The sequence below is a fragment of the Urocitellus parryii genome, unplaced genomic scaffold (assembly GCF_045843805.1).
Source record: "Urocitellus parryii isolate mUroPar1 unplaced genomic scaffold, mUroPar1.hap1 Scaffold_70, whole genome shotgun sequence".
In the NCBI taxonomy this organism is placed as follows: domain Eukaryota; kingdom Metazoa; phylum Chordata; class Mammalia; order Rodentia; family Sciuridae; genus Urocitellus; species Urocitellus parryii.
The window spans coordinates 1,071,091-1,097,085 of record NW_027554136.1 but is presented as its reverse complement, the minus strand read 5'-3'; the positions used below and the strand labels follow the sequence as shown (position 1 = coordinate 1,097,085).

At 33.7% G+C, this 25,995-nt stretch overlaps 1 protein-coding gene and 1 pseudogene across 1 annotated transcript; both read right to left on the bottom strand.

Annotated features, from left to right (window-relative positions):
• LOC144252942 (activating signal cointegrator 1 complex subunit 3-like) overlaps positions 1-25,995 on the bottom strand; it is a 35,960-nt pseudogene that overhangs the window by 1,676 nt on the left and 8,289 nt on the right.
• LOC144252949 (coiled-coil domain-containing protein 71L-like) lies at positions 17,921-18,622 on the bottom strand. The gene has a single exon (XM_077794962.1). The coding sequence runs from the start codon at positions 18,620-18,622 to the stop codon at positions 17,921-17,923; it is 702 nt and encodes a 233-aa protein (XP_077651088.1).

Genomic DNA, 25,995 nt, shown 5'->3' with positions numbered 1-25,995 from the left:
TACTAGGAGAGCTGGATGGATGAACCATATGTTTTTAACTTTGAAGTTTTAACGATAAAGTTGAAAGATTGCATAAAATTTATGAGACTTCCCCAGAATTTTTTATTTTATGCCAGATGTGAAAATGTTAAAAAAATAAAGAAAAATAAGTGCTTATCATGTGAAGTAAATGAAAGGCCAAATCACGAACTGAAAAACTATTATATTTTATTAGTTTACAGAAAAGGCAGGTGGGTAGATCAAGAATCCAGGATGATAAAAGGTTTTGAGGCTTGTGTGGTGAACCGAATGCTATTCCCCTTTTCTCTCTGCTCACCCCGCCCTGGTGCTCCTGTTGTCTCCTCCCTACTCCTTGATAATGACGCTCCTTGTCTCTGCTGGAACGTTATATAAATTTCCTTTATTCCCAATCTCATAATTTTTCTTTAATTTGTACTTTATATTTTTTCAAATTGAATTTTTAAAGGGGTAAAACTTGTCATGTCATTCCCCTGCTTAAATTTCTTCAATGCCATCATTTGGTAAGGAGAACAAAACTAACATGTCTCTCTGCATTACAGATGGTCAACACCCCACTATCTATTTGGTCCTTGATTTATCTGGTCCTTACCTTTCTCTCTGGCCATCCCCTCGCATAGAGCACTAGAAAATTACTGGTATTTTTTTCACATTTACACTTGCTTTTATTTATTTATTTTGTAAAACAAATATTCCTTTTGTTCACCTGAGAAATTCCTATTCATTCTTTGGGTCTAGCTTTAACACTACTGATATTATGAAACATCACTAATTCATTTTTTTTTAGAGAGAGGCAGAGAGAGAGAGAGAGAATTTTTAATATTTATTTATTTTTTTTTTTTTTAGTTTTCGGCGCACCCAACATCTTTGTTTGTATGTGGTGCTGAGGATCGAACCCGGGCTGCATTCATGTCAGGCGAGAGCGCTACCGCTTGAGCCACATCCCCAGCCCTTCACTGATTCTTTCAGATGGATTTAGTCCCTTCTCTATGCCTTTGCTGCTTTTGAGGAATGCCATCATTATTATAGCATGACTTTTTGTTTACACATTTGTCCTTTGAACTATAGGTTCTTTGACAGCAAGAATCTGGAATTATTTTCTATAACTTCAGCCCTAGCAAAGAACATTCAAAAAATACCTGTTCTACTAAAGAACACTGGAAAGCCCATGGTACATGCTTATAATCCCAGTGGCTCAGGAGGCTGGGGCAGGAGGATTTTAAGTTCAAAGCCAGCCTCAGTAACATAATTAAGGTCCTAAGCATCTTGGCAAGACCCTGTCTTAAAAAATAAAAAGGGCTGGGGATATGGCTCAGTGGTTAAGCACCCCTGGGTTCAATCCTCAGAAACAAACTAACAAACAAAAGAATATAGGTTAAAAAATTATAAGAATTATAATAAATTCTGCCTAAGTTACTGTACAAACCAGAAGATAAAACCTAAGTTTTGATGTCACACACACACAGAGATTTGTATCCTAATTCTGTCCCATTTATAACTCAGGAAGATCACTTTACCCTACCGAACCTAAGCTTCTAACTAATAGAAGGGTATCATATTTCACCTCCACATGCTTTCTTTTCCAAGAAGCAAGATACTTGCAGCCCTGCCTGGCCTAAGTGGACAGAATGTCACATTCTTTAGCAAACTCTCTGTTAACTGCCGGAGACCAGATCCTGAAACTTTGGGAGATAAAAAAAAAAAAGGTTCCTTCTAACCATAAAATCTATAATGCAGTTGGAACGGGTCAGCATGGGTGAAGGTGAACTGGAGTTGCCATGACAATGGAAACTTGAAAAATTCAAGAGGTGAACCTGGCCCCGGGAAGCCTGGCTCTTGCCCCTGGCAAGACCCCTTGCTATGACACTCCTAGGCCTTATATTCACTCCTTACATGTTAAACTGCCTGGTCCAGTTTGTAACGTCATGCCTAAAAGCAACAAAACTAAAGATGGTCCTGATTTCTGAACAGGAAGACCTTAAATATCCAGCTTTATAAAGGTTGATGCCTTATATGATACAGACAGACATCAGAGGGGGAAATTAAGAAGAAACATTGGTTTACATTACATTACATTACATTACTTTACAGTTTTGGTCTTTGTAAGAGTGTTACTTAATTACTGGTCCCTGTAAGAGTGTAGTTTAAGTGCTAGTTTTTGTTTGTTTATTTGTTTTTTAATATAGCTCTTAGAAATGTAAGCTTACAGTTTTTGAGAAGCTGCTGCCTGTGGTGAAGGTCACTTGTGATGTCGCTTGGAGGTATTTCACTGCATTCATTCTGCATCTGTGTACTACTTATTGAAGAATTCCTGTGCAAGATTCTTGGCCACACAGTTCAGTAATTCAAACTCACCAATGTTGTAATGGTTAAAAGAAATGATATCAAATTTCCTACAAAAGTTCCACGTAACCTCAGCTCGGGGCCCAGAATTTCAGAGCACTAGCTCATCTGGGTATGCCAGAATCATAAACCTGAGTTCTCCAACAACAATCCCCCACACAAAAAAAGGTATCATATTTCCTTTTAGGTGATCAATGAGGGTAAAATGAAATGTTCTACTTACTATATTAGTACCTAATATACTATGCTACAGAGTGGATACTAATGGACAAATGCCTATTTTAAAGTTTCTCTATGATAAGATGAAGACATCCTAAATCAACCCATTCTTTCTAACAGGAATTTTCTTTGATCTTTTTGTTGTTGATTTCTACACTGGGCAGTAGTAGATGGGCAAAGGAGATGCATGGGATGGAAAGTATAATTGCACACCTCATCAAAAGAGGTGTGCAATTATAGGAAAGCCAGGAGAGAAGGTCAAAATCCGATCCTACAACTTAGGTCACACTGGAAGGTGGGGGCCTTCTCAATTCAGTGGGCAAGTTCATTTTACTCTTCAGAAGTGTGTTAACTAATAGGAGGTAAGGATGGGGGTGGTCTAGGTAAATAAGCTGGGGGATCCTGGTAGTATGCACCTTTATATGACTGAGCCTAGAAGGACTGACTCTATCTCCTTATCTTTATAGTAGTCTGTCTGGCAGATAAGTCATATATTTTAGCTGTTCCAATTTTATAAAATACATTATTCACTAAAATAGCACTTGTTTAAAAAATGTCTCAAACTAGAGTATTAACTTTTCCTTTTGATTTTAATATATGACAGCAGAATGCATTACAATGCTCCACCATGTTGGCTTAGGACTTCCTCAATAAGATTCCTAAAGCACAAGAAATGAAATAAAGAATCAATAAAAAATCAAAAAAAAAATCAAAGTTTCTTCACAGCAAAGGAAACAATCAAGAATGTGAACAGAGAGCCTACAATATGGAAGAAGATCTTTGCCACCAGCATCTCAGACAGAGCATTGATCGCCAGGATATATACAGAAATCAACAAACTTAACCAAATAAATAAGTAAATAACAACAACAACAACAAAAACAAATAACCCAATTGACAAATGGGTTAAGGAACTAAACAGGCACTACTCAGAAGAAAAAATATGAATGGTCAAAAAATATATGAAAATATGTTCAACATCTCTAGCAATTAGAGAAACACAAATCAAAGCTACACTGAAATTCCATCTCACCCCAGTCAGAATGGCAGAGGTTCATTTATACATGAACTCCACTATTGCACTCCACTATTGTCATGTATCTAAGAAATAATTTTAAGAAAGAAAACTTGGAATGGAACTACCATTTGACCCTGTTATTCCACTCCTTTCTTTATATCAAAAGGACTTAAAATCAGCATACTACAGTGACACAGCTACTTCAATGTTTATAGCAGCTCAATTCAAAATAGCTATGATACCAACCTAGGTGCGCTTGAAGAGATGAATGGATGAAAAAAATGTGGTATATATACACAATGGAATATTACTTAGTCATAAAGAAGAATGAAATTATGGCATTTGCTTGTAAGTAAATGGAACTAAAGAATATCATGCTAAATTAAATAAGTCAGTCACAAAAATCCAAAGGCAGAATGTTCTTTCTGATATGTGGATGATAAGTCACAACAAAGGGGAGGGCGAGGTTCAAAATTCACTGGACTAGACAAAGGTAAATGAAGCAAAGGGAGGGAGTGACTGCAATAGGAAAGACAGTAGAATGAATATGGAATATCATTCCTATCCTCATATATAAATAAATGACCAGTGTAACACTACATCATGTACAACCACAATAACAGTATCCTAATTGTAACAAGTTACACTTATTCTATGTATGTATAATATTTCAAAATTTACTATACTGTCATGTAAAAAATAATAATGATAAAAAAGAAAAAAATTCCTTTCTTTTTCATAAGGTTATAGCTGAAATCAAATAATTCTAGAATTTCAGAAATGATGGGGACTTTAGAAATGATTTAATACAATTTTTTTTAGGAAAAAGTTCCAGAGAAGTTGTGGTATCCCTTGTGTCACACAATAAATTTGTAGTGGGGTTAGAACAAAAACCTGATTTTCTTTCTTTGACAAACTGTGGAAAAATTTGGAAGCCCCTGATTGATTTCATGTAATTAAATCATTATGTTTTCTTTGGAGTTTTATTTAGTTAAATTAAGTTTGCCCTGTTCCTACATTTATTCAAGGAGTACTGACAACAACAGAAAATATTCCTCAACAATGAGAACCAGAATAAACGTGTGCAATCATAGTTCATCTATTTCATCAAGGAATAAAGGTCCAGTGAAGTTGTGAAACTTGCCATCATAAAGAATGAAAAAGTGTCTACCCATTCTGGATCACAGTCTCCTTTTCCACCTTCCACTTTCCAGTAAAGTAGACTTTATTGCAAACTGAGACACGTTATGCTGTTTTATAAGCATATAAAATAAAATTAAATGTTTAACTGAAAAAAGTAAGAAACTAACTACTCAGAACAATCTTCAGATTCAATGTAATCCCTAACAAATGCCAATAGCATTTTTCTTAGAGATAGAAAAAATCTAAATTATTAAGGAACCATGAAGAACCAAAAAACCAAAGAAATCTTGAGAAAGAATAATTTTAGAGGCATTCTACTTCTTGACTACAAATTATAGTACAAAGCTTCAATAATTAAGATAGTATGGTGCTGGCACCAACATATACACATAGACTAACAGAACAGAATAGAGTCTAGAAATAAACACACATCCTGTCACTAATCTGACAAGAATACCAAGAAGGAAAAGGATAGGCTTCAATAAATGGTGTTGAGAAAACTGAACATCTACATTTAACAGAATGAAACTGGAACCTTGTCTTACACCATATGAAAAAATCATCTCGAAATTTACTAAAAACTTAGATGTAAGATCTGAAACCATAAAACTCCTAGAAGAAAACAGGGGAAAAGATCTTGACACTGGTCTTAGCAATGAGTTTTTGAATATGTTCCCAAGGACACAGGAAAAAAAGGTGCAAATAAACAAATAGGGGTGCACCAAAGCTACAAACCTTCTGCACAGAAAAGGAAGCCATCAATGAATTTTTAAAAATAACATATGTAATAGGAGAAAATACTTGCAGATGTTAGTAAGGTGTTAATATCCAAAACCTATAAGGAACTTATATAGACCAAGAACAAAAAGGCTAAAAATTCTATTAAAAAAAAAAGGTGGAGGGACAAATGAGGCCAATAGATATCATTCTGTTGAAATACAGAATGGCTAAGAGACACAAAAAGGTGCTTACTTTCACCAATCATTGCGGAAATGCAGATCAAAATCCCAGTGAGGGCTGGGGTTGTGGCTCAGTGATAGAGCACGTCAAGCATGTGAGAGGCCCTGGGTTCGATCCTAAGCACCACATAAAAATAAATAAATAAAATAAAGGTATTGTATCCAATAACAACTAAAAAATAAATACTTTTTAAAAAATCACAATGAGTCAACACCTCACATCTGTTAGAACGAATATTATTAAAACAATGAAAGTATTGGCAAGGATGTGGAGAAAAGGAAACTGCTACACACTGCTGGTAGAAATGTAGTTGGGGATGCCATTATGGAAAATGCACATGGACAGCCTTAAGAAATTACACATGGAAAACATCATCATCATCATAGGAATTCTACTTTTGAATACATATCCAAAAGAAATGAGATAAATATCCCATAGACATGTACACTTCTATGTTTATTACATCAGTGATTAGAAAAGCCAAGATAAGAAAATAGTCTAGTCACCCAAGATGGATGAAAAAAGAAACTGAAACACAATGGGAGATCTTTCAGCTTTACAAAAGAAGAGAATCTTGCCATTTGCAATACTATACATTGTGTTAAGAGAAATAAGCTGAAAACAACAAAACACTGAATAATTTCATTAACAGGTGCAATAATAAAAAAGTCAAATTCATAGAAGCAGATTAAAATAATGGTTAAGAGGGGGTGAAAGTGGGAGATATGAGGAGATATTGCTTAAAGGATACAAAGTTTCATTTATGTAAAACAAGTTCTAGACATCTAAGGTACAGAAGGGTGACTGTATTTAATAATATCGTATTAATAGACTTGAAATTTGCTAACTAGATATTAAATGTTCCCACTACAAAAATATGTGATTATCTGAAGTGATGGATATCTAGCTATCTTGATTCTAGCAATTATTTTATAATTTATATGTATATTTAAGTACCACATTTAACACCTCAAATATAAATCATTTTTGTTAAAAATAAAATAGTATTGGGGAAAATTTACTAAATATTATGTTTTAAAAAAATTAAAAATCAATACTTATTTGATTCCGGTGTTATTTGACATTAACTGATAATATCAATATTTGGAGGAATGTAGCATAAATTATGTCTATATTTCCTGTGTATAATTGAAGTGTTTCAAAGTATTAGCATTTCATTCATATCCAAAGAATGATTATGAGTCATTATATACCTAACAAGTACAACTAAGAATTAATTACCTCATAAAAGAAGTACCCATGAATTATAGATATGAAGATGTGTGAGCACTATATACATGAGAAATTCACCTAGAAGACTCCAAAGTTGATATCAAGTTTTTTGCAACAAATTATTCTAATACTGATCTGGCTCCCTGGAAAATTCACTGAGTGTATAACAAAGCTATTCACCAGGGTATGTCAGGATATTTGGACCTGGCTAGTTTAGAGACATTAACTATCTTTTCTAATTGAATATAATAAGTACACAATATGTTCAACATACCTTTGAGGAAGGATACCTGTTGAAGACTCTGAAAATAGCTAATTCAGCTGCAACAGTCTTTCTTGATCCAGTGGGTGCTCCAACTAGGACACTACAGTCTGTGAGATACAGTGTATGAAATATTTGTGTCTGCACAGGGTTAAAGTGGCTGAAGTTGTACAGGGCTTCATATGCTTTACATCCCAAAGCCATAATTGGCAAAGGCTGAAGATCCAGTAATTCTGAAAAGATCCAACAGGTACTTCTGAAAAAAAAAAACTGAAAAAACATGCACAATACTGAATACTGTATTTTAAAGAATAACATTTCCTAATTATCTCTAGAGAAGAACATATTTCATATAAGTTCTTATACACCAGTGACACATCTTGTTCAGTCACTACATTTAACATAACTGATAAATAGAACACTTTTATTGAAGAATCCCCTATAAACCAACTATATATTTCTCTTCCAAAAAGGGAAATAACTTGAATAAAAGTACATGAAAGTATGTATGTTATGGTACAAAAATAAATCAATGAAAACCATTTGTAAACAGCAATATTGGAAGGGTCACTAACAACAGATTTGATCTGCTACACACTGACCAATCCTGAGTAGCTGAGGGATCTTTTGGTATGGCCAATGGAAACAAAAATGAATTTAGCCTTATTCAGGAAAGAACAAGGATAGTAGTTTCAGAACACAGCATGACTGAGTAAAACAAAACAAAACAAAACAAAAAACTCTCCTTAAAGGGTACAGGTCTTCTTACTTTCACTAATCATTGGGGAAATTTATGTCTGTAAAGTAAATTTATATATTGAAAGACACTAGATTTGGTTGCTTCTCATTATATGGACTGGGTGCTGAAGAAATTAGATAATTATTACAAAGTTTAAAAAAAAGATATAAAAAAATCAGTTAAGAGGACACCTTGATCTGACCTTTATAGTATGGTTGCAAAATGAAAAATATGGTAAATTTTCTTCTAAAAAATATACTTAAAATAAAATCTAACTTAGTTGGGCATGGTGGCACAGGCCTGTAATTCCAGCAGCTCAGAGGCTGAGACAGAAAGATCCCAAGTTGAAAACAGCCTCAGCAATTTAGTGATATCCTATCTCTCAAAATAATAATAATAATAATAAAAAGACTGGGGATGTGCTTCAGTGGTTAAGTGCCCTTTGGGTTCAATCCTGGGTACCTTGTCCCTAAAGGAAAAAAAATCCAAAATAAAAAGATGACTTTAAGAAGTTATCTTTGCCCCACCCATTGCTCTACTCTATTACAAGGAGAGCTGAGAGCTAACTTCATACTCCCTATGTCTGTTTATGATTGTTTAAATTTTCCGTAGCTCTGGAAATCCAGGAAGGAGGAAGACATTGCATGATAAGGCATGCAATGTTAATCAAACATATTTTTTAAATAAAAGACTAAAAATTAAACATTGTACAATGTCAAATGCACAGTTATTGACAATGTTAAATTAAGATGATCTATTACAGTGATTTTACCTAGATGGTATGTTTATACTACATCAGCTAGTTATATAAATAGGTTGATATATATTTGGTTGCTTAAGAAAAAAATTATTAAATTGGCATTAACATATAATGCTAATATATGTGGAAATTAGTACTTTAATGAAAGAAAGAAACCTAGCAATGATATTGGAAGCATATATTTTAAGTTAAAACATCATCACTTCCACATATTTTTAACTTATGAGATTCTAGATATCACATAAACACATTTGATGAAATAAGACCAGAAAGACCTTCTGCAATAAGTAGATTACTAGATTATACAGTCTCAATATCATTCTATTTTGATAAAATTTTTTGGTTTTGCTATGCCAAGATACCACAGAGAAATTGAGATGTAGTATAAAGAATATCTCAATGAATAGTATGAATAAGGTGTACATTTGACAAAATGAAAGATTATAAAGTCATATTTAGGTCTCCTTTCACTTCTGAAAGGACTGTCAAATAGCATGCTATTTAAAGTAGTCATAATAACATTTTTATTCTGAAAAGTCAAGCAGTTTGTCTGAAATATACATGGGAAAGAAAATTTGACTACTAATTTATGTCTGTAAAGTAAATTAAGGACCTCTGAAAATCAATACTCATCAATTATGAATTCTCAAGAAATGAAATTAGTATACTAGTTTCAAGATGTTTTGGAAATAGATTTCAGGGGTACTTGAAAGTATCACTGCAAAGATTTATTCATGAAATTTTGCTTTTTTAATAAATCAAAATAGAAAGGCATTTGTTCATTTTATGAAAACCTAGAGTTTATACATTACCACAATAAAAAATGCTGCTGAATGCTCTTACTATTTATCCCTTTTAATAATTTGTTATATATATATATATATATATATATATATATATATATATATATATATATACAAACATTCCAAAATCTAAAAAATAATGTGAAATTTGAAACACTTCGGGTTCTAAAAATTTTGGATAAAAGGTAACCTGTACTAGAATTAAGCTTATGTGAATTGGACTAAATGTAAGAAAAAAGAGATATCTCAAAACTTTCACAGAGAATACAGATTAAATGATAAATGACAATTGCAATGAAAAAGGAAGGCTATATGGAGAAATAATGATTATATGTACAGATGAAAGTCCAGTAACACAGAAATAGTAACTCTCCTCATTAATATGATTATCAGAATTGACTAAGCCTACTTTAATGCTTTTGGAGCTTAAATAAACAAAAATTAAAGGTCCACAATTTGACTATCTACATATACATATTTGATTTTGAAAATTTTTCACATACAGTTTAGAAACAATTTTGTCAAGTAAGTTGGACTTTGATTCAGAATAAAACAACTTTATACTTGTCAACATTAATTAAAATAACAATTTTGGGAAGTCAATAATTCACATCAACACATTAATGTTCAATTTGTTACCTGTATGGGGCTGATGCCTGTCTGGTAGAATCAGATGTTGGAAGCTGATAATACAAACAGCCTCTGCTCCTAACCATCTATCAGAAACTGCTCGGATATAGTATTGGGAAGGCATAGGTTCAAAAATAGGGATTGCAAATACCAGTAGTTGAGCTTCTTTACTAATGACCTAATGTGAAATAAAGTCTAAAATAAATAAAGTTCTTAGTAGTCAATTCTTAATAGTATCTATACCAGATGTAATAAAAATAAACTATGTTGTATTTCTAAATAGCTCTGATATTCAGGTACTACAGTAACTTGTAGGTGATTTCCTTCTGAGGATTATTTGACATAACAGAAGGTAAAAAATTATACTAACTTTATATTATTTATATATATGTTATCATTATGACATGTTACCAGTTTGATTCATTATCAGAATTTCCCAAACATGATTCATGCAATTATTTCATGATTTCTATAATTTCAAGTACCATATTATTATTTACTTAATATTTTTCTTTAAATCTGATCAGTTCTTAAGTGGAATATCTGAAATCTCTTAAAATATATAGGTTACATGGTTATCAAGAAGATAAATGCATGAAAACAAAATATTGCTATAAAATACTATTGCTATCTAGTCAAGATTTTCAATCGGAAGCTTGCTTTCTCTTTGATAAAAAGAGAAATTACAAATAAAACATGAGTTAAAGATGTAGCAACAATTGAGTCTTTACAGATAATTTTACAAGGAATGATCTTTTCACTAAGCAATTTATTATTTTGCAGGAAATTATTTTACCCCCCTTATTTTATATATTCCACGCCTCTAGAAGCCATGCCTTAAACCATGGTAAAGATTATAAATGAATTTCTTGAACTAGGATCAAACTGAATAAGCAATATTGTCACACTGAATCTCCGTGTTCCTTTGAAACAAAACAGGAAAACAGAACATAACAAAACTTTCATGGCACTCTGAAATCAGAGAGATAGTAAAAATCAAAAATTGTTTATATATTTTTTATGATAGCTAATTAATAAGGTTATATTCACCTGCTTTTTAAGAGCTAGAAAATACTCTGAATGATAAATATGATAATTTGTAGGATCTTCCACCCAAATCCACCAGGGTTCTCCTACTGTCCCATGGACCTAGAAGAAAAATTATCCTAGTACAATGAAAATCATAACTCAAGTAACAGTACTGTTTACATATCAGCACCTATTAGTCTAACAACTTTTTTGATATATAATTTATAAAACAAAGTTCACTCATTTAAAGTATATAGTTCAATGGTTTTAACATATTTACAAAGTTGTACAACAATGAACATAATCTAATTTTAGAACATTTTTATCACCTCCAAGAGAGTACTTATATTCATTAGAAGTATGGACATGGATATTCTAAACACTTTGTTAAATTGAATGATATAACATATGGTCTTCTGTGACTGGCTTTTTAAACTTACCATACTATTTTTGTAGTTCATCCATGTTTTAAACTGCATCAGTACTTTGCTTCTTTTTATTGTCAAATAATATTCTACTGGACACATATATCATATTTTGTTTATATAAGCCAATCTCTCTTTTTTCCTTATATGGTCCAATACTGTTCAGTATTCACTTCTTCCTCAGGGACTCATGAAAAGGAGATCACATCCCAATCATTTCTCCTCTAAATCTTCTTGCACTATCTCACATGAGCTTTTGGGGGACACCACATTTAAACCATAACACCTGGGATAATTTTGATTCACATAAAGCCAATCAGTTCATGGCATTCTCCTGACAATATCTATAGTAAAGGAGAAGTCCATAACAAACACTTGGCATAATTAGACTGGGGAAGGCATGTATTTGTGGGAAGAGGGCTTACAGTTTATGCTGTGGGCTGAGGAAGTGGGTATGTGTTCCCCTTTCTCCATTAACAGTGAAAGAGAAGCAGGAAAACATTTGGGAACAGTGTGAGCAGAGCAAAGAAGTGGAAAGATCTTGGGCCTTGAACAATACTATTAACCTCAAGACTGGACCCTCCTTAGGGACCATCTGATCTGTGAACCTTTTATTGTACAAAAGGATATATTACCTTAAGTAAATCAGACTGAGGCAAGTTAGGTTTTACATTCTTGAAGTTAATAGCATTATAAGAGAGTTAATTATAAAAACAATCAAGTACTTTCTCCTATTAATTAATAAAACTAAATTAGGATGTATTATAAATAGCAATAGTAGAAAACCATGTGCAAAAATGGTTTTCCTTTAAAAACAATCAAAAATTTCAAATATGAGCTTATACTTAAATATAATTTTATATTTTATATAAAATTTCATATTTATAAAAATATTAACTGTAATTTGGTGTTATCAACTAGTGCTCATATACTGTGAGAAAAATAGGCATTAGGAATGCTTTAGGAATTAAAGGTCTGAATGCTTTAATGACAATGTGGAATTAAATTAAAACATAGATGGGTGATTTTAGAACACACTGCTGAACAAAATTCATTTACATTAAAGATGTACAAATGTTAACTAATATAGGAAGTATCCAAATACATTTAACTAGAATTTTATAAGACTACTTGATGTAAGCATTGTTATATACAGTTTCTGATTTACTTGCCTTCCCCAGTTAGTTTTTTGAAACTGAAGACTGAGTCCTATTTGCCTTTTGTATGTACAATTTCTAACACAGTAACTAGTCAAAAGATATATCTGAAAAACTATTGATAGAATAAGAAGAGGATACAAAGTAGGTTTTTACATGTATGTTTACCAGTATGTTGGTAAACACATATAAGATATTGAAGAACATCTAAGTATTAAAGCAGGAAAAGGAGGAATAAAAGTAGAAATAGAAACATGATAAGAATCAAGAAAGGACATTCTAGGGAAGAGCTCCATATAAAATGCTATCTAATCAGAGAAGGAAAATAACTGAAAAATCTGCTGGTTATGGCAACTGGTCAATCAGATATTAGAGATCCTTGAGGAAGTGGTCTCAGCAGAAAAGAAACTGGTGACAAGAAAGAAAATGTAGAATACCTTCTATACAAGTCTAATGTTTAAGAAAAGGAGAGAACGGTATTTTGAGAGACATCATGATTTAAAAATGGATTTTTGGTAAGCAAAAATGAGAGTCAATAGAGAGGACAAAAATAAATGGCAAAGTTCTCATGGATTTGAAACCACTAAAATAGTGTCCAGTGATGCAATGTAAAGTTCCCTAGGCTCTCTGAGGAAAGATGTAGGGAGGTGTAGTAAAATCTGAGGTACAGACATTTTAGTTTAATATAGATATAGATATTTTCCACTTCTACCTGATCATTCCATGTGAAATCAGGGTAGATGCAGACAGTCCGTGTGATATGCTGAATGGATGCTTCCATCATAACAGAAGGAATCTGATGAACACAGTGTTTGACCTTTCGTCCAATATTCACGAAGCAAAATGTGACCTGAAAGAAAAATATCACATAGAAGTAATGTGTCCAGACAGAAAAAAAGCAATATAATCTGACTTGTAAGTGGGATTTCAGAGTAGGTGATTTTATTGATTGTTTTATGATTTGCTATGTAGAATAGATGACATTCTTGACCTGGCATTGTTGAGAGCCACAGCCCAGTCAGAATGATGCCTGACATTTGCCAGAGGGAATGTTTGAAAGGTGACGCCAGCGAACCATTGAGATGATGATTTGAGTTAAGCTATATATAATTGCTGTGGATTGATTGAGTTGTATATTTGACCTTTACTGTCGGGCAATAGGGTGGCTCTTGCTGCCTTGGGTAGCAATTCGTAGCTCTGGAAATCAGTATCAAGGTTCCTTTAGGTATTAATAGGGTTCTGAGCCTCGATATTGTGCTTAAACTACTATAAACGGAACTACTTCTTTTTGAGTTAGTTTAGAACACATACAGAAATATTTAACATTTTATGTACATAGCCACTGGTTTATTCACGGTCTACTTTAGAACTCTAAAATCATGAGAAATGCTTCAGGAATTAAATACAACTTAGTTGAATTAAATACAACTCATCCACCCAGGCCCACTTCTAGAAAACATAAAATTATCAGGTTCTGGAATGCAGACATGTATGGGAATACCAAGGGTAGAGGCTGTTAAAAAACAAATGTGACTAACTGATTTGAGCAATTAAGTGAAAATAGATCATATTTTAAAGCATCAAGTGTGCAGTATGTGTACAGTCAACTTACTTTGTTAATAGTCTGTCTTTCTGCCCTTTTTCCTACTCTATCTTAGAGTACAAATGTAATGACTATCTCAGCCTCTCTAAACATCTTTGGAATTCTTTTTTCTTTTATTTTTTATTCTCTAAAAATTATTTACAGTTAATAAGTTAAAAAGCAAAGTACAAACAAATTGTAAATCTTAATCATATGCACATTAAACTGTCCAGGGAAACACTTCAGTTCCACTACAAACAATTGCTTTCTAATGCAATTAAGCCATAACAGTTTATCAAAAAAATATTTCAACACACCAATAAAGCAAATGTTAGGTATATATAATCATTAAAAATTATAAATTTAAAGAGTGCTGTGGCAACCCAACCCTTAAAACGACCCAAAAAAAAAAAAAAACCTTTTGAGTTCAAAATTGCTCAGACTTTTTGTATTCAATGATTTTTAAAGATTTTATTGAAGAGTTTTCTGAAAAATAGTACTAACATTTGCTCATAGCAAATCAACAAGTATGTGCCACTAGCTTAAGTTACACTTGTCCAATAGAGTACTCAAACAAAAATAAATACATGCCACAACAGCAACACTTTGCACTATCAATGATGAAGCTTGCCCTCAGAATCACGGCATTACTGTTTTTTGTGACATAGAAAATGAGTTGTTGGTTGTTAGGAAGGAATGTAAAAAATAACAAAAACAGATTATTTGTTGTGCCAGTCACATTTAGGCACCCAAAAGTCAAAAATCAAACAGAAATATATCAAGGTGATAAAATTCCTCCTAGCTTCCTCCTCTACTTGTGTCATATGAGATATAAATGAAGGCAAGAGAACAAACAAATGGGACTTCTTTAAAAAAAAAACTATACACAAGCTAAGCTACAGAATCACTTCTGAAACAATTAATGGATGCCTCACCATACAGGCCACTATGCCAAGTTTCTTTACACACTCTGCCCAAAGGTAATCATAAAATACTTTCACTTTCCTATTAACATACTAGTCAACTATATCAGATGTTTCTCCACATTTTAGAAGTTGCAAGATAGGTTTTGCTAAAGAAAACTTGGCAAAAATATTTCTTACATCTTACTTCACAAACTAGAAACAGCATTATTTAATAGTCCGTATGAACCATATTGACTTCAAAATGGGCAATCAGATTCAAACTGAAATCAGATAACCCAAATAAGCCAAAAAATCATTTACACACATTCCAGTGTACTAAAGTAACAAGACATAAGAGGAAAAAAATGTCAAGAATATCAGTTAAAAGACATGCAAGGTGTCACTGGTTATGTTTCAGTTGTGTGCTGAGAAAAGTTATTCTCAGCTAATTTCAAAATCCTCAGGAAAACTATCTAGATAAGCTACATGTTGAAATTACATTCTAATATGGCCATTGGATTTACTTTAAAATGGTTATAAAACTATATACAATAGTGAAATGGTACAATACATTTTTTTCAGGTGCTAGTTAGCTATAAAAGTTAACAATATATTTTTGGAAAGAAAACTCCTATGTGTATGAAATACAATTGGCAATGGAAGCTAATAACCAAAAAATGTCTCAGCTTCCTATCACACAACTATAATTTAACACTCTCCATCTTCTAAGTAATTATTCACTTTTTTATTTACCCATATGACAGTGTTTGTAAGGATGCATCATCATTGAGTAGTGAATAAAAGACTATGAGGCTTACTGGGAAACTGGCATAAAGTCATATATATATATATATATATATATATATATATATATATATATATATATATATATAATTTTTTTTTCAAAACAAGAACACTGAAATGAAAGTCACAACATTTCTACTATGGACTATTAAACTTAAAATAATTATTTCAGAAAGCTATGCCATTTGAATTCTAGGAAAACAAGAGTAAAAAATCACAACTCTCATTATTCTCCTAATAAGCTGCCAAGCAGAGATAAACCTTTGTATTGAGGGTTTCACATGCCAAGTTCCAGCCCAGTATGGATAGTTCCATGGCAGAATACTTGAATTTTAAATAATTGTGGTACAAAAACACTACTTGACCCTTTAGGTATTGCAGTAAAAGCTGGCTGTGGCATCACTGTCTAATAACCAGTAAGTCTTGCTGCCACCATTGACCAAAGGCACTTGGATAATCAAGAATTCCACACTAGGCCATATGGTATACACACTATTACAAAAGTGTAAAATAAGGGTCAGTACTCTGGGTGGCTTGCCTGTTTGATTTCAGTGGCCTTCAGCTATCAAACAAAGACTGCAAACGTAACTATGAATGGAAAAAAAGAAAATTCACAGGACAAAAAAGTCAACTAATTGTCATAATGTTTACAAATGTGATGAATACTAGTCTTGGCATTTCTTGTTATCCAACAATAAAAACAAAGGGATCTATTTTGCCCAAAGTAACTTCAACCAGTTACTTGATACCAAGAAATGCCCCCACCCTTCTCTATAGATCATGTTGAGGTTTCTAATGGGTATTCTGTTTGTCACTTTATTCACAACGTTTACACACATTTATCTCTCCTATGTGACTTCAATTTTAAAAATTATTATCTTCTCATTAACATTCTTGGATTTTTATGTTTGACCAGGACATGTTGCCAGATTATCTCCAATTGAATTCCAGTCATTCCTGCAACACCACCAGTTCTTCACGATTCTTTTTTCCCCCAATCACAAGCCATGTGGTTTCAATGCACTTCAATTTTTATTCAATTAAAAAATAATTCAACAAGTCAACTTTTCATTAAACAAAACTTTGTATGAGTATGCTACCATTTGCTTTAGGAGCTCAGTGAATATAAACATTAAACTTCAATATAAAATCATTTAGAAACACCTTTAAAACGTTAAGCAATTGGACTTTACATCTCTTTTGTTTGTAATCACTGAGCCCATGAAAATCAAAGCCATATAAATTCTTGCATTACTAACAGTCAAGCTTGAACCTCTCAAAAAAAAAAAAAGAAATCCTTGGTCAAAGCTTTGAAATTATGTAAAAATTCAGAAACGAGTGGGATTCAGAATACCCTGAGCACAAACTAGTGCAACACCACAAAACATGTTTGATCTTCCGTCCAGAAAGAGGGGTGGCAGTCAAAAAGAAAAATGGAGGCGGGGGTTAAAGAGCAAGCAAATTCTGGCTTTTATTACTCAAGCACGAAAACAAATTCCTTTGGAAAAGAATGACTTCTTCGGAGGACTTCCAGACCAGTGAGGTAGAGTCCGATAGGGAGAAAACCAATCTGCCCATATAGTCCTGGAGACTTCTCAATCTGGGGTTCGGAAGCAAAGGGACCTCCCCTGTGAGTCCTGCAGTCTCCTCCTAGGCAGACGCGGTGCGGGGAGGCTGCAGAGGGTACACCTGTCCCTGAGTTCCAGAAGCGGGGACGCATCCCGGGGGTGCGGGGCAGGGAGGCCATCCAGGGACTTCCTCGCGTGAAAAGTGCACTAGGGGACGGTCCTAGAGGAGTCTGTAAACACTCCACTGACACTTGTTCATTTTTCCAAGCAGAAACTCCATCTTGGGCCGGCGACCTGCAGGAGGCGTCCTGGGGGCGGCCACTCAAGCCCGGGGCACTCGGAAGAGGCGGAGCCTCACCAGGGGTTCCAGGTCCACTCGCAGGAATTGGCACGCATTGTGTCGCGCAGCCGCCAGGCTGTGCTCGCCCCACATGTCGCCACCTTCGCGGATGGTGGGGAAGGTGGTCAGCGTCGGGGTGGCTGCCCTCCAGATCTCCTCCAGGGTGCGGCCCCTGAAGCAGGGCTCGGGCGCCGAGAGATTCTCCAGGCAGGACTGCTGGGGGGCCTCCAGCAGCGGTGGCGGTGACGGTGGAGGCGGCGGGGGCATCCTCCTGCCCGCAGCGGTCGCCGGGGCTCCGCGACGCCTCCTCCTGGCTGCCGCGAGCGGGGCCGGCCGGCGCGTCAGGCCGCGGGCGGTAGGGGGCTCCGGGGGGTCAGGCACCAGGGCTCGGCAGGAGGCGTAGCCATAGACGTCCTTGCTGCGCAGGAAGTGAGGGGAGAACTGGTGCTTGAGGCTGCAGAGGAAGCTCCAGAGCTCCGCATCCGAGCTCATGAACTCCGTGCTGCCGGGCATGAACAGCTTGAAGGCATCGCCCAGCGCCTTGGTGCTGTTGACCAGCGACAGTTGCGACCTATAGTACACCACCTTCTTCTCCCGCGCCTCCAGCCCGGCCCCTCCTCCCGCTCTAAAGCCGCAGCCCAGGGCGGCCGAGGCTGGGGGCCGCTCTTCACGCTTCGCCCCCATCGAGGCCACTCGAGGCCGCCCTCGCTCGCCTGGTCTCGCTGTCGCCGCTGAGCCCGCCCGAGTCTGGCTTGGCTCGACTGTGGTGGCCACTGCTGGCGTCTCCAGCCCGGGTATGTCTCTCGCTACTTTTCTCGCCTCCCCCTTTTTTTTTTCGTACCAGGGCTTGAACTGGGGCACTTGACCTCTGACCTACGTACCGAACCCTATTTTGTAATTGTATTTAGATACAGGGTCTCACTAAGTTGCTCAGTGCCTTGCTTTTGCTGAGGCTGGCTTGGAACCCGCAGTCCTCCTGTCTCAGCCTCCCCAGCCTTGGTATTCCTGGGGTGTGCCAGGGAGCTCAGTTTCCTCTTTAGAATTCTGGCCAGCAGTAACCCTCCTCCTTACTTGTCTTCAGAATGACTCTTTTCATTTGTAATGTCTATCCTCTGCAGAAGTCAATACTGTCTAATCAAGGCATTATACATTTATTCCATAAATGTTAGGATTTGCGGAAATGTATGTTTAGGAATAACTTTTCAATATTACACAAAAAGCTGGACACTGAATGCTATGTATGCACTGATGACAACTGGGTTTAAAGGCATCTATGTGTGATTAGCTTGTATAGAAACTCTGGAGAATGTAGAGCTTATTGTTCACTTAAACTTTTATTGTAATACTGCTGATATACATAACATCTTTGAAATTAGTTCAATATTAAGAAACAAAATGAGAATAAATATCACTGAATGATTCTTATCATTTATGGGTAGGATCTACATTTAAAATACTTAAAACTTTGCTAATATAAATTATTTTAATTGCTAATTTTTTTGGAGCTGGTAGTGGTGGTTGAACCCAGGGCCAGCAGCTAAGCCACTAAGCAATATCCCTAGCCCATTTAATTTTTTTTAAATTTTGAGACAGGGTCTTGCTAAGTTGCTGAAGCTGACCTGGAACTTGTGATCCTCCTATCTCAGCCTCCAGAACTGCTGGGATTATAAGCATGTGTGCCCACATCCAGCCTTAATTGCTAATTCTGCTAAATAACTTCATAAAATTTGGAGTGATTTTTGCTCTTTTGCATAAATAAAGAGATGTCATATGTAGGTTCAAAATTTATATTGAGTTATATGCATTCATGAATATGTCAAAATTAACAATGTAAACTATAATGTACTAAAAAACAAATAAAAAAAGAAGAGAGAAAATAAATTTATGTTAAATAATATGAAAATTCACAACACTTTTATATCTGGTAAAATATTTTATTTTCACAGAAAAATTCATTTAAGCACTTTTTCCCCCTTCTTACCTATTTCATCTTTCCTCATATCTTTCAGCTTATCTACAGTAAGATTTTTTTCATCTAATCTTGTTATAATGTGTGGTGGTAACACTGAGAGGCTGAGAAAGGAGGATTGCATGTTGAAAGCCATTCTCAGCAATTTAGCTTGGCCCTCCCTGAGCAATTTAGTAAGACCCTATTTCAAAATAAAAAAAAAAAATAGAAAGGGTTAGAGATGTGGTTCAGTGATTTAGGGCCCTTAGTTTCAATCCCTAGTATTAAAATAAATAATTAAAAGAAAAAAGTTAAAAAGGACTGAGGATATATTTCAGTCATAGAGAGCCTCTCAGTTCAATCTGTAGTATTACGGAAAACAAAACAAAACAAAACAAAACAAAACAAAGAAAAGAAATGAAAGACAAAGAAGACAAAAAATAACTTACTTTATTTCACATGATGGTTTAAATATATGAAGAATTTTTTTTACCATAGCAGTTTTTAAAAGTTATAAATTAAATGAGCTGTAGGTTTAGGGAACAATTTTCTTTCAGTACTCAATATTTAAAATCAGAGACCTATCATACTGGAATACATATATTAGGCCTTATATAAGATAGATTTGTTACTAAGCCAAACAAACCACTAACTTTCACCCCCAGTCCTGATTTACAAGCACAGGTTACATAAAAGATGTACAAATCAATATATTTAATTCTAAGGAGAAACTGTAGTTCATAGAATTTCTCAAAGTAATGTATTCACAGAATAATAGAATTAATTGTTTGGTCTCTAGAGATAAACAAAGAAGAGAAAATGGGGAGTAAGATTCTTACCTGTGCAACATTTGCAGAACCTGACATAAGGGAGAAACTATCCTTCTCTCCTCAGCTGATGGAAGTTTGAAGTAAGATGTTTATTTTCCCATAATTATATTCTACACCTCCAGGAGCTGAGAGTTCACAAAAAATTTTAATAGAGCATCTAACTCCTCTATTTCTTCTTCTCTGACCTAGAAGAGTCAATATTTTTATAGTAATATTTGTTCTGATTTATTTAAAAACCACATTGCATGTTTTTAATGTTGCCTTTTAGTATAATGTAATATTTTACTCTTGTACAGCTAAAACCCAGTAATTTTCCCATAGGTAAATTATAAAATATAATATAAAATTATGTTGAGGTGGGTACAATTATATTTTATTGTTCATCACCAATATTAAAATTGCCATTGACACGTAAAAATTTGATATGACACAAAAATTAAGTCATCTGACCTCACCATCCTTCAATTGATGAGGTTTCATTTTTTATTTGACCAGAGTAAAACCTCTGCCCAGACTGATTAGGGCAAACTTGATTATCTTCAAATGCATTCGTTATAGTCATATATTTTTATATGCTATAATGCATTCATAGCTTAAAGTTGTGAAGTACTATTTCAAAGTATTAAAGTTTTCACTGTTAATAACATTAAATTATAATATGGGTAATACACAACCTATTTAAATTTCTTGACTTGGGATACAAAGCAAAGCATAATGTTAGGTATGCTGTAATATTATTATCTAGAACACTGAGTTTTCTTGTACAATAGAAAACACTGCTGATACTCCAAATATGCCATATGGCTTTTTTATATTGTATCAGGAATAACAATTAATTTCAAACTTTCATAAATAAATAAATGTACATACCTGACTGAAACTTCAAGTAATCTTATCTTGATCTGAACAAATTATTCGGCTTTGGAGACTATCTCAAATATGTCACCTTCTGTTTTGTGAGCATCGAAGAGTTCATTAAAGGTCTACCAAAGTAAGTGTCACATTTAATTAAAATGGAAGATCAAAAGATATTATCAAATTTATGAAAGATTAAAAAACACTCCTAAACATAGTTAAGAAAGCCATTAGAACCAAAAAAAGATCAGTAAAATCATCTAATGAAATCTATAATAAATGTCTAAAAATGTTCAACATAACATTCTGGTCTTGACCTCAGTATAGGCATATGGAAATCTGCATCACTTACTAATTATAAGCTCACATACATCATATAAAATTCAGAGGGAAATAACTAGACAACATGCAATTCAAAGAGTCTCAAAATATGAATAGCGAGAATACACAGAAAAATCAGTTAAAGGCCATACAGAAAAGACAAAGGTACTACACGGCTAGAGTTGCTGAAAAAGAACTGCAAAAAAGAAAGTGTTAGGGTGTAGTTTGGCAGCAGTCTACTAGCAAGAGGACAAATGAGAAAGGCTGTCTCATAGAGACAATAAGATGAGAGTAGGTGATATAAGGAGGAAGGACTAGGTCTGGGATTGAGGAACCACCAAATCACAGCTCTGAGATAATATATAAAGAGGTCTTGCAGAAATCTAGTGTCATACACATATAGATTATTCTGAAAAAATGAGGAAAACCCAGTAAGTACATAAAGGTGTTTTTCTGAAACCTGTTTTATATATAAGCAAATATTAAATCTACAAACCCGAGATTTCATATAAACTGAGTTTTTCTTTTTGATGATTTCTATTCTCCTATTTTAAAAACTACTTTATGTACAAAATGCAAAAATGAATTTAAGAAAAAACTCAAAATACTATCTATTGAAAAAAGTATAAAAATTCAACTTAACCTATTTCAATCTCTTCATATTTAAGTATTCTCCCCACAGGTTATCATTGTATTGACATGTACTGATATATGTACATGAAAACACATAAAGAAATGTATATGTTTTTTAAAAGTAAAAATATTAAAGTATCACATCATCTTAAACAGGACGTTGTTAAAAAGCAACAAATCCTCTTATAATTGTATGGTCAAAATTGGCCTTAAAATTTCCTTAAATTAACCATCTAGTACAAACAGGCTGAGTTGGTAATTTTAGTAGTTTCTTAAACTCTTCTTTAGTGTTTCTTACTAATATGCAATTAAGTTTTCAACTTTTTATTCAAGGAAATAATTAAGCTATCAAGTCCAGCTTAAAATCATTCTGGCACACACTCTGTAAGACTCACCAATAGGCTTCAACTATTTCAGGTGTATGTAGTGTTTAGGATATGTTCATAAAACAGGATGGCAGAAGAGCACCATTACTATCTAAATTCACTTTTTTTCTTGTCATTACTAAAAGTATATTGCTGAATTCATATAAACTAAATGTATTTGCTCATAAGTTGCTTTTGTTATTTGGCATTATTAATATATTTTGAAGTCTAGAAAGTATTTGACTGTAAAAACAAACATTTTTGCATTTGTTCCTCTTAGAATATTACCTCAATGGTATTGTATTTAATATAATAGTGGCTGGCGGTTCTACCCAAATCCGTTGAGGAAAAATAACCAGTTCTCTCTTCAAAATGAATCATCTGAGCTTTGTCTAGTTTTCGTCCAACATCAATGACTAATTGTTCTCGATGCTTTCTTAATGTTGGGTCAATCTACAGGAAAGAAATATAAACACTTGATGTTTTAATTAGACTTTTAAAAACTTAATTTTGAACTGGTACTTTGAAGCATAAAATTATATGTATCAATGGTGTAATGTGATTTTTCAATAGAAAAATATATTGTGCAATATTTAAAACAGATTAAATACAACTATCTTTAAAACATTTATCCTTTATTTATGGTAAAAACTTGGTACTCATTTATCAGTCTAACATTTATCATTTATTTATGATAAAAACTTAGTACTCATTGATGAGTCTCTCCCCATCCCTCTCTCCAGCCCCTGGTAACCACCATTCTATTTTCAACCTCTGTAACATCAACTTTTTGAGATTCTACACATGAATGCAATCAGGTGGTACCTGTTCTTTTGTACTTAGCTTATTTCACTTAACATAACGACATCCAGTTCCATCCCTGTTACTGCAAAGACAATATATCAGTCTTTTTTTTTTATAGCTGAATAATGCACCATTTGTGTATAGGTATTAGATTTTTCTTTATCCATTCATAAGCTGATGAACACTTAGGCTGCTTCCATTTCTTTGCATGGATAGTGCTGCAATGAACACAGAAGTACAGATGTTCTTCAACATACTGATTTCATTTCCTTTGGGTATATACCCAGTTTTGAAGCTGCTGATCAGAGATTTTTCAATTATAAATTCTGAAGTACATTCTATACATTTAGGAAACAACTAGAAAATATTTTATTTGATTAAATAAAGAAAGCTTTAAAATTCATTAAAATTATCAATCCACATAGTCTTTTTGGATAATAAAACTATCTGTACAGTCTCTTTAGATACCAATATTATTCTTCCGTGGTCTTATAATCTTTAAGGTTATAGACACAGGGAATCGGGTATAAGGAAAAAAAATATCATCTTCTAATTCCCACACTTAAATAGGCACTTTAAATTACCAAACCATACTTCTATTTTATCAGTCATTTGGAGATATGATGGCAAGAATGCTTTCCCCTGTCAAAGGTAAAATAAATGAATGGTTATCCCATTAAAAATATAATTCTATTGTTTTAGTAATTTTCACAACTGTTGGTGGAAAAATCCATTTTGTCTATAATAATAATAGAAGCAAAGAATAAAATGAAGTTGACAGTGAACTTTTATATAGTTTTAAAACTATTATAATTTTTTTCTAAGTATAAATTGAGATTAAATACAAAATATTAACAAATATTATTATTGCTATATATATACATGCACAACCATACTGTACAAGTGCACAACCATACACATCTAAATCTTGAAGATTAATCTCTTGTTATGAGCAATAATGTAAAATATGACCTTTAATGGGGTGTTGGAGAAGTAGTAAACCTCCTTAGAAATCTAATGACTTAATATTTCCACCATTTGTTTTAACTTAGATCTTTATGGCAGCTTAAAAAAGTTTTAAAAATCAGAAAAATGAGGCAAAAGGAAACCAACTGCAGATAAGTAACATAGCATCAAGAGTATTATCAGCAAATATTTGCTATAAGTGATACTATATATATCAGGTCCAAACTACTTGATTTGTTTTTGTCTATAAGAATTCTATAGGTACAAATTTACAGAGCAACAAAATCAAAACATATAAGTTAAAGAAAAAGTTAAGCTATAGAACTGTAAATGCAGTAAAACTTTGAATCCTGGAATGAAACAAAATTCCTCTTTTTTAAATACCAGAAAACTATGTTAAAGTTTTCATTATACTGCAAAAAAACTTTTGATATTAACCTAATACTTAAAAATCAATTTATGTGTTTATCTTATTCCAAGGGATATTTAACCCATGAAAATACATGTACTTGTTTAATTTAAGTCCTTCAGAAAATTTTCATTGTACCTTTGACTATTCTCACAATGATCATATTTGTGATGAGAACATTTAGAGACACATTATTTAAAAAGTGCAATGTCTGTTGGGATTGCTGGGTCACAGCAGCACAAATCACAATAGTCAAGTTATGTAACCAGTTGAGGTACCCATTAACATATGAACGAATGGAGAAAATATGGTATATGTACAAAATGGAGATTTATTCAGACATAAAGAAGAATGAAATTATGGCATTTGCTGGCAAATGGATGGAACTGGAGAACAACATGCTAAGTGAAATAAGCCAGACTCAAAAAGTCAAGGCCTTATGTTTTATCTCATGTGGAAGCAAGAGATAACTAAGGAACTAAAAAAATAGAGAAAGGGGGTGTGCAATGTCCCATGAAAATAGAACAGAGATCAGCGAAGTAGATAAAGGGTACAGAGGGAAGGGAGAAGGGATGGAAAAGGGAGGAACTGATTGAAGAAACTGACCAAATTATGCTATGCACATGTATGAATAACCCACAGTGATTCCCACCTTTATGTGTGTCTATAGAGTACCAGTTAAAAATTAATAAATATAAAAATGTATGAAATCACAGATTATAATGCAGTTATAAACTGCTTATAAAATAAGACATCCATTTGAAGATCAGCACATATTTTAACTGAGAAGCAGAAAAGTAGTGGAATTCTATGTAAAGAAGACCGAAGTATGAAAACCTAAGAATTTCAGATTACCAGCTTTAGAACTAGTTGCTACTACTATTCTTAATGTTTCCCCCCTAAGTCTTAAGTTTCAACTCTTCCAT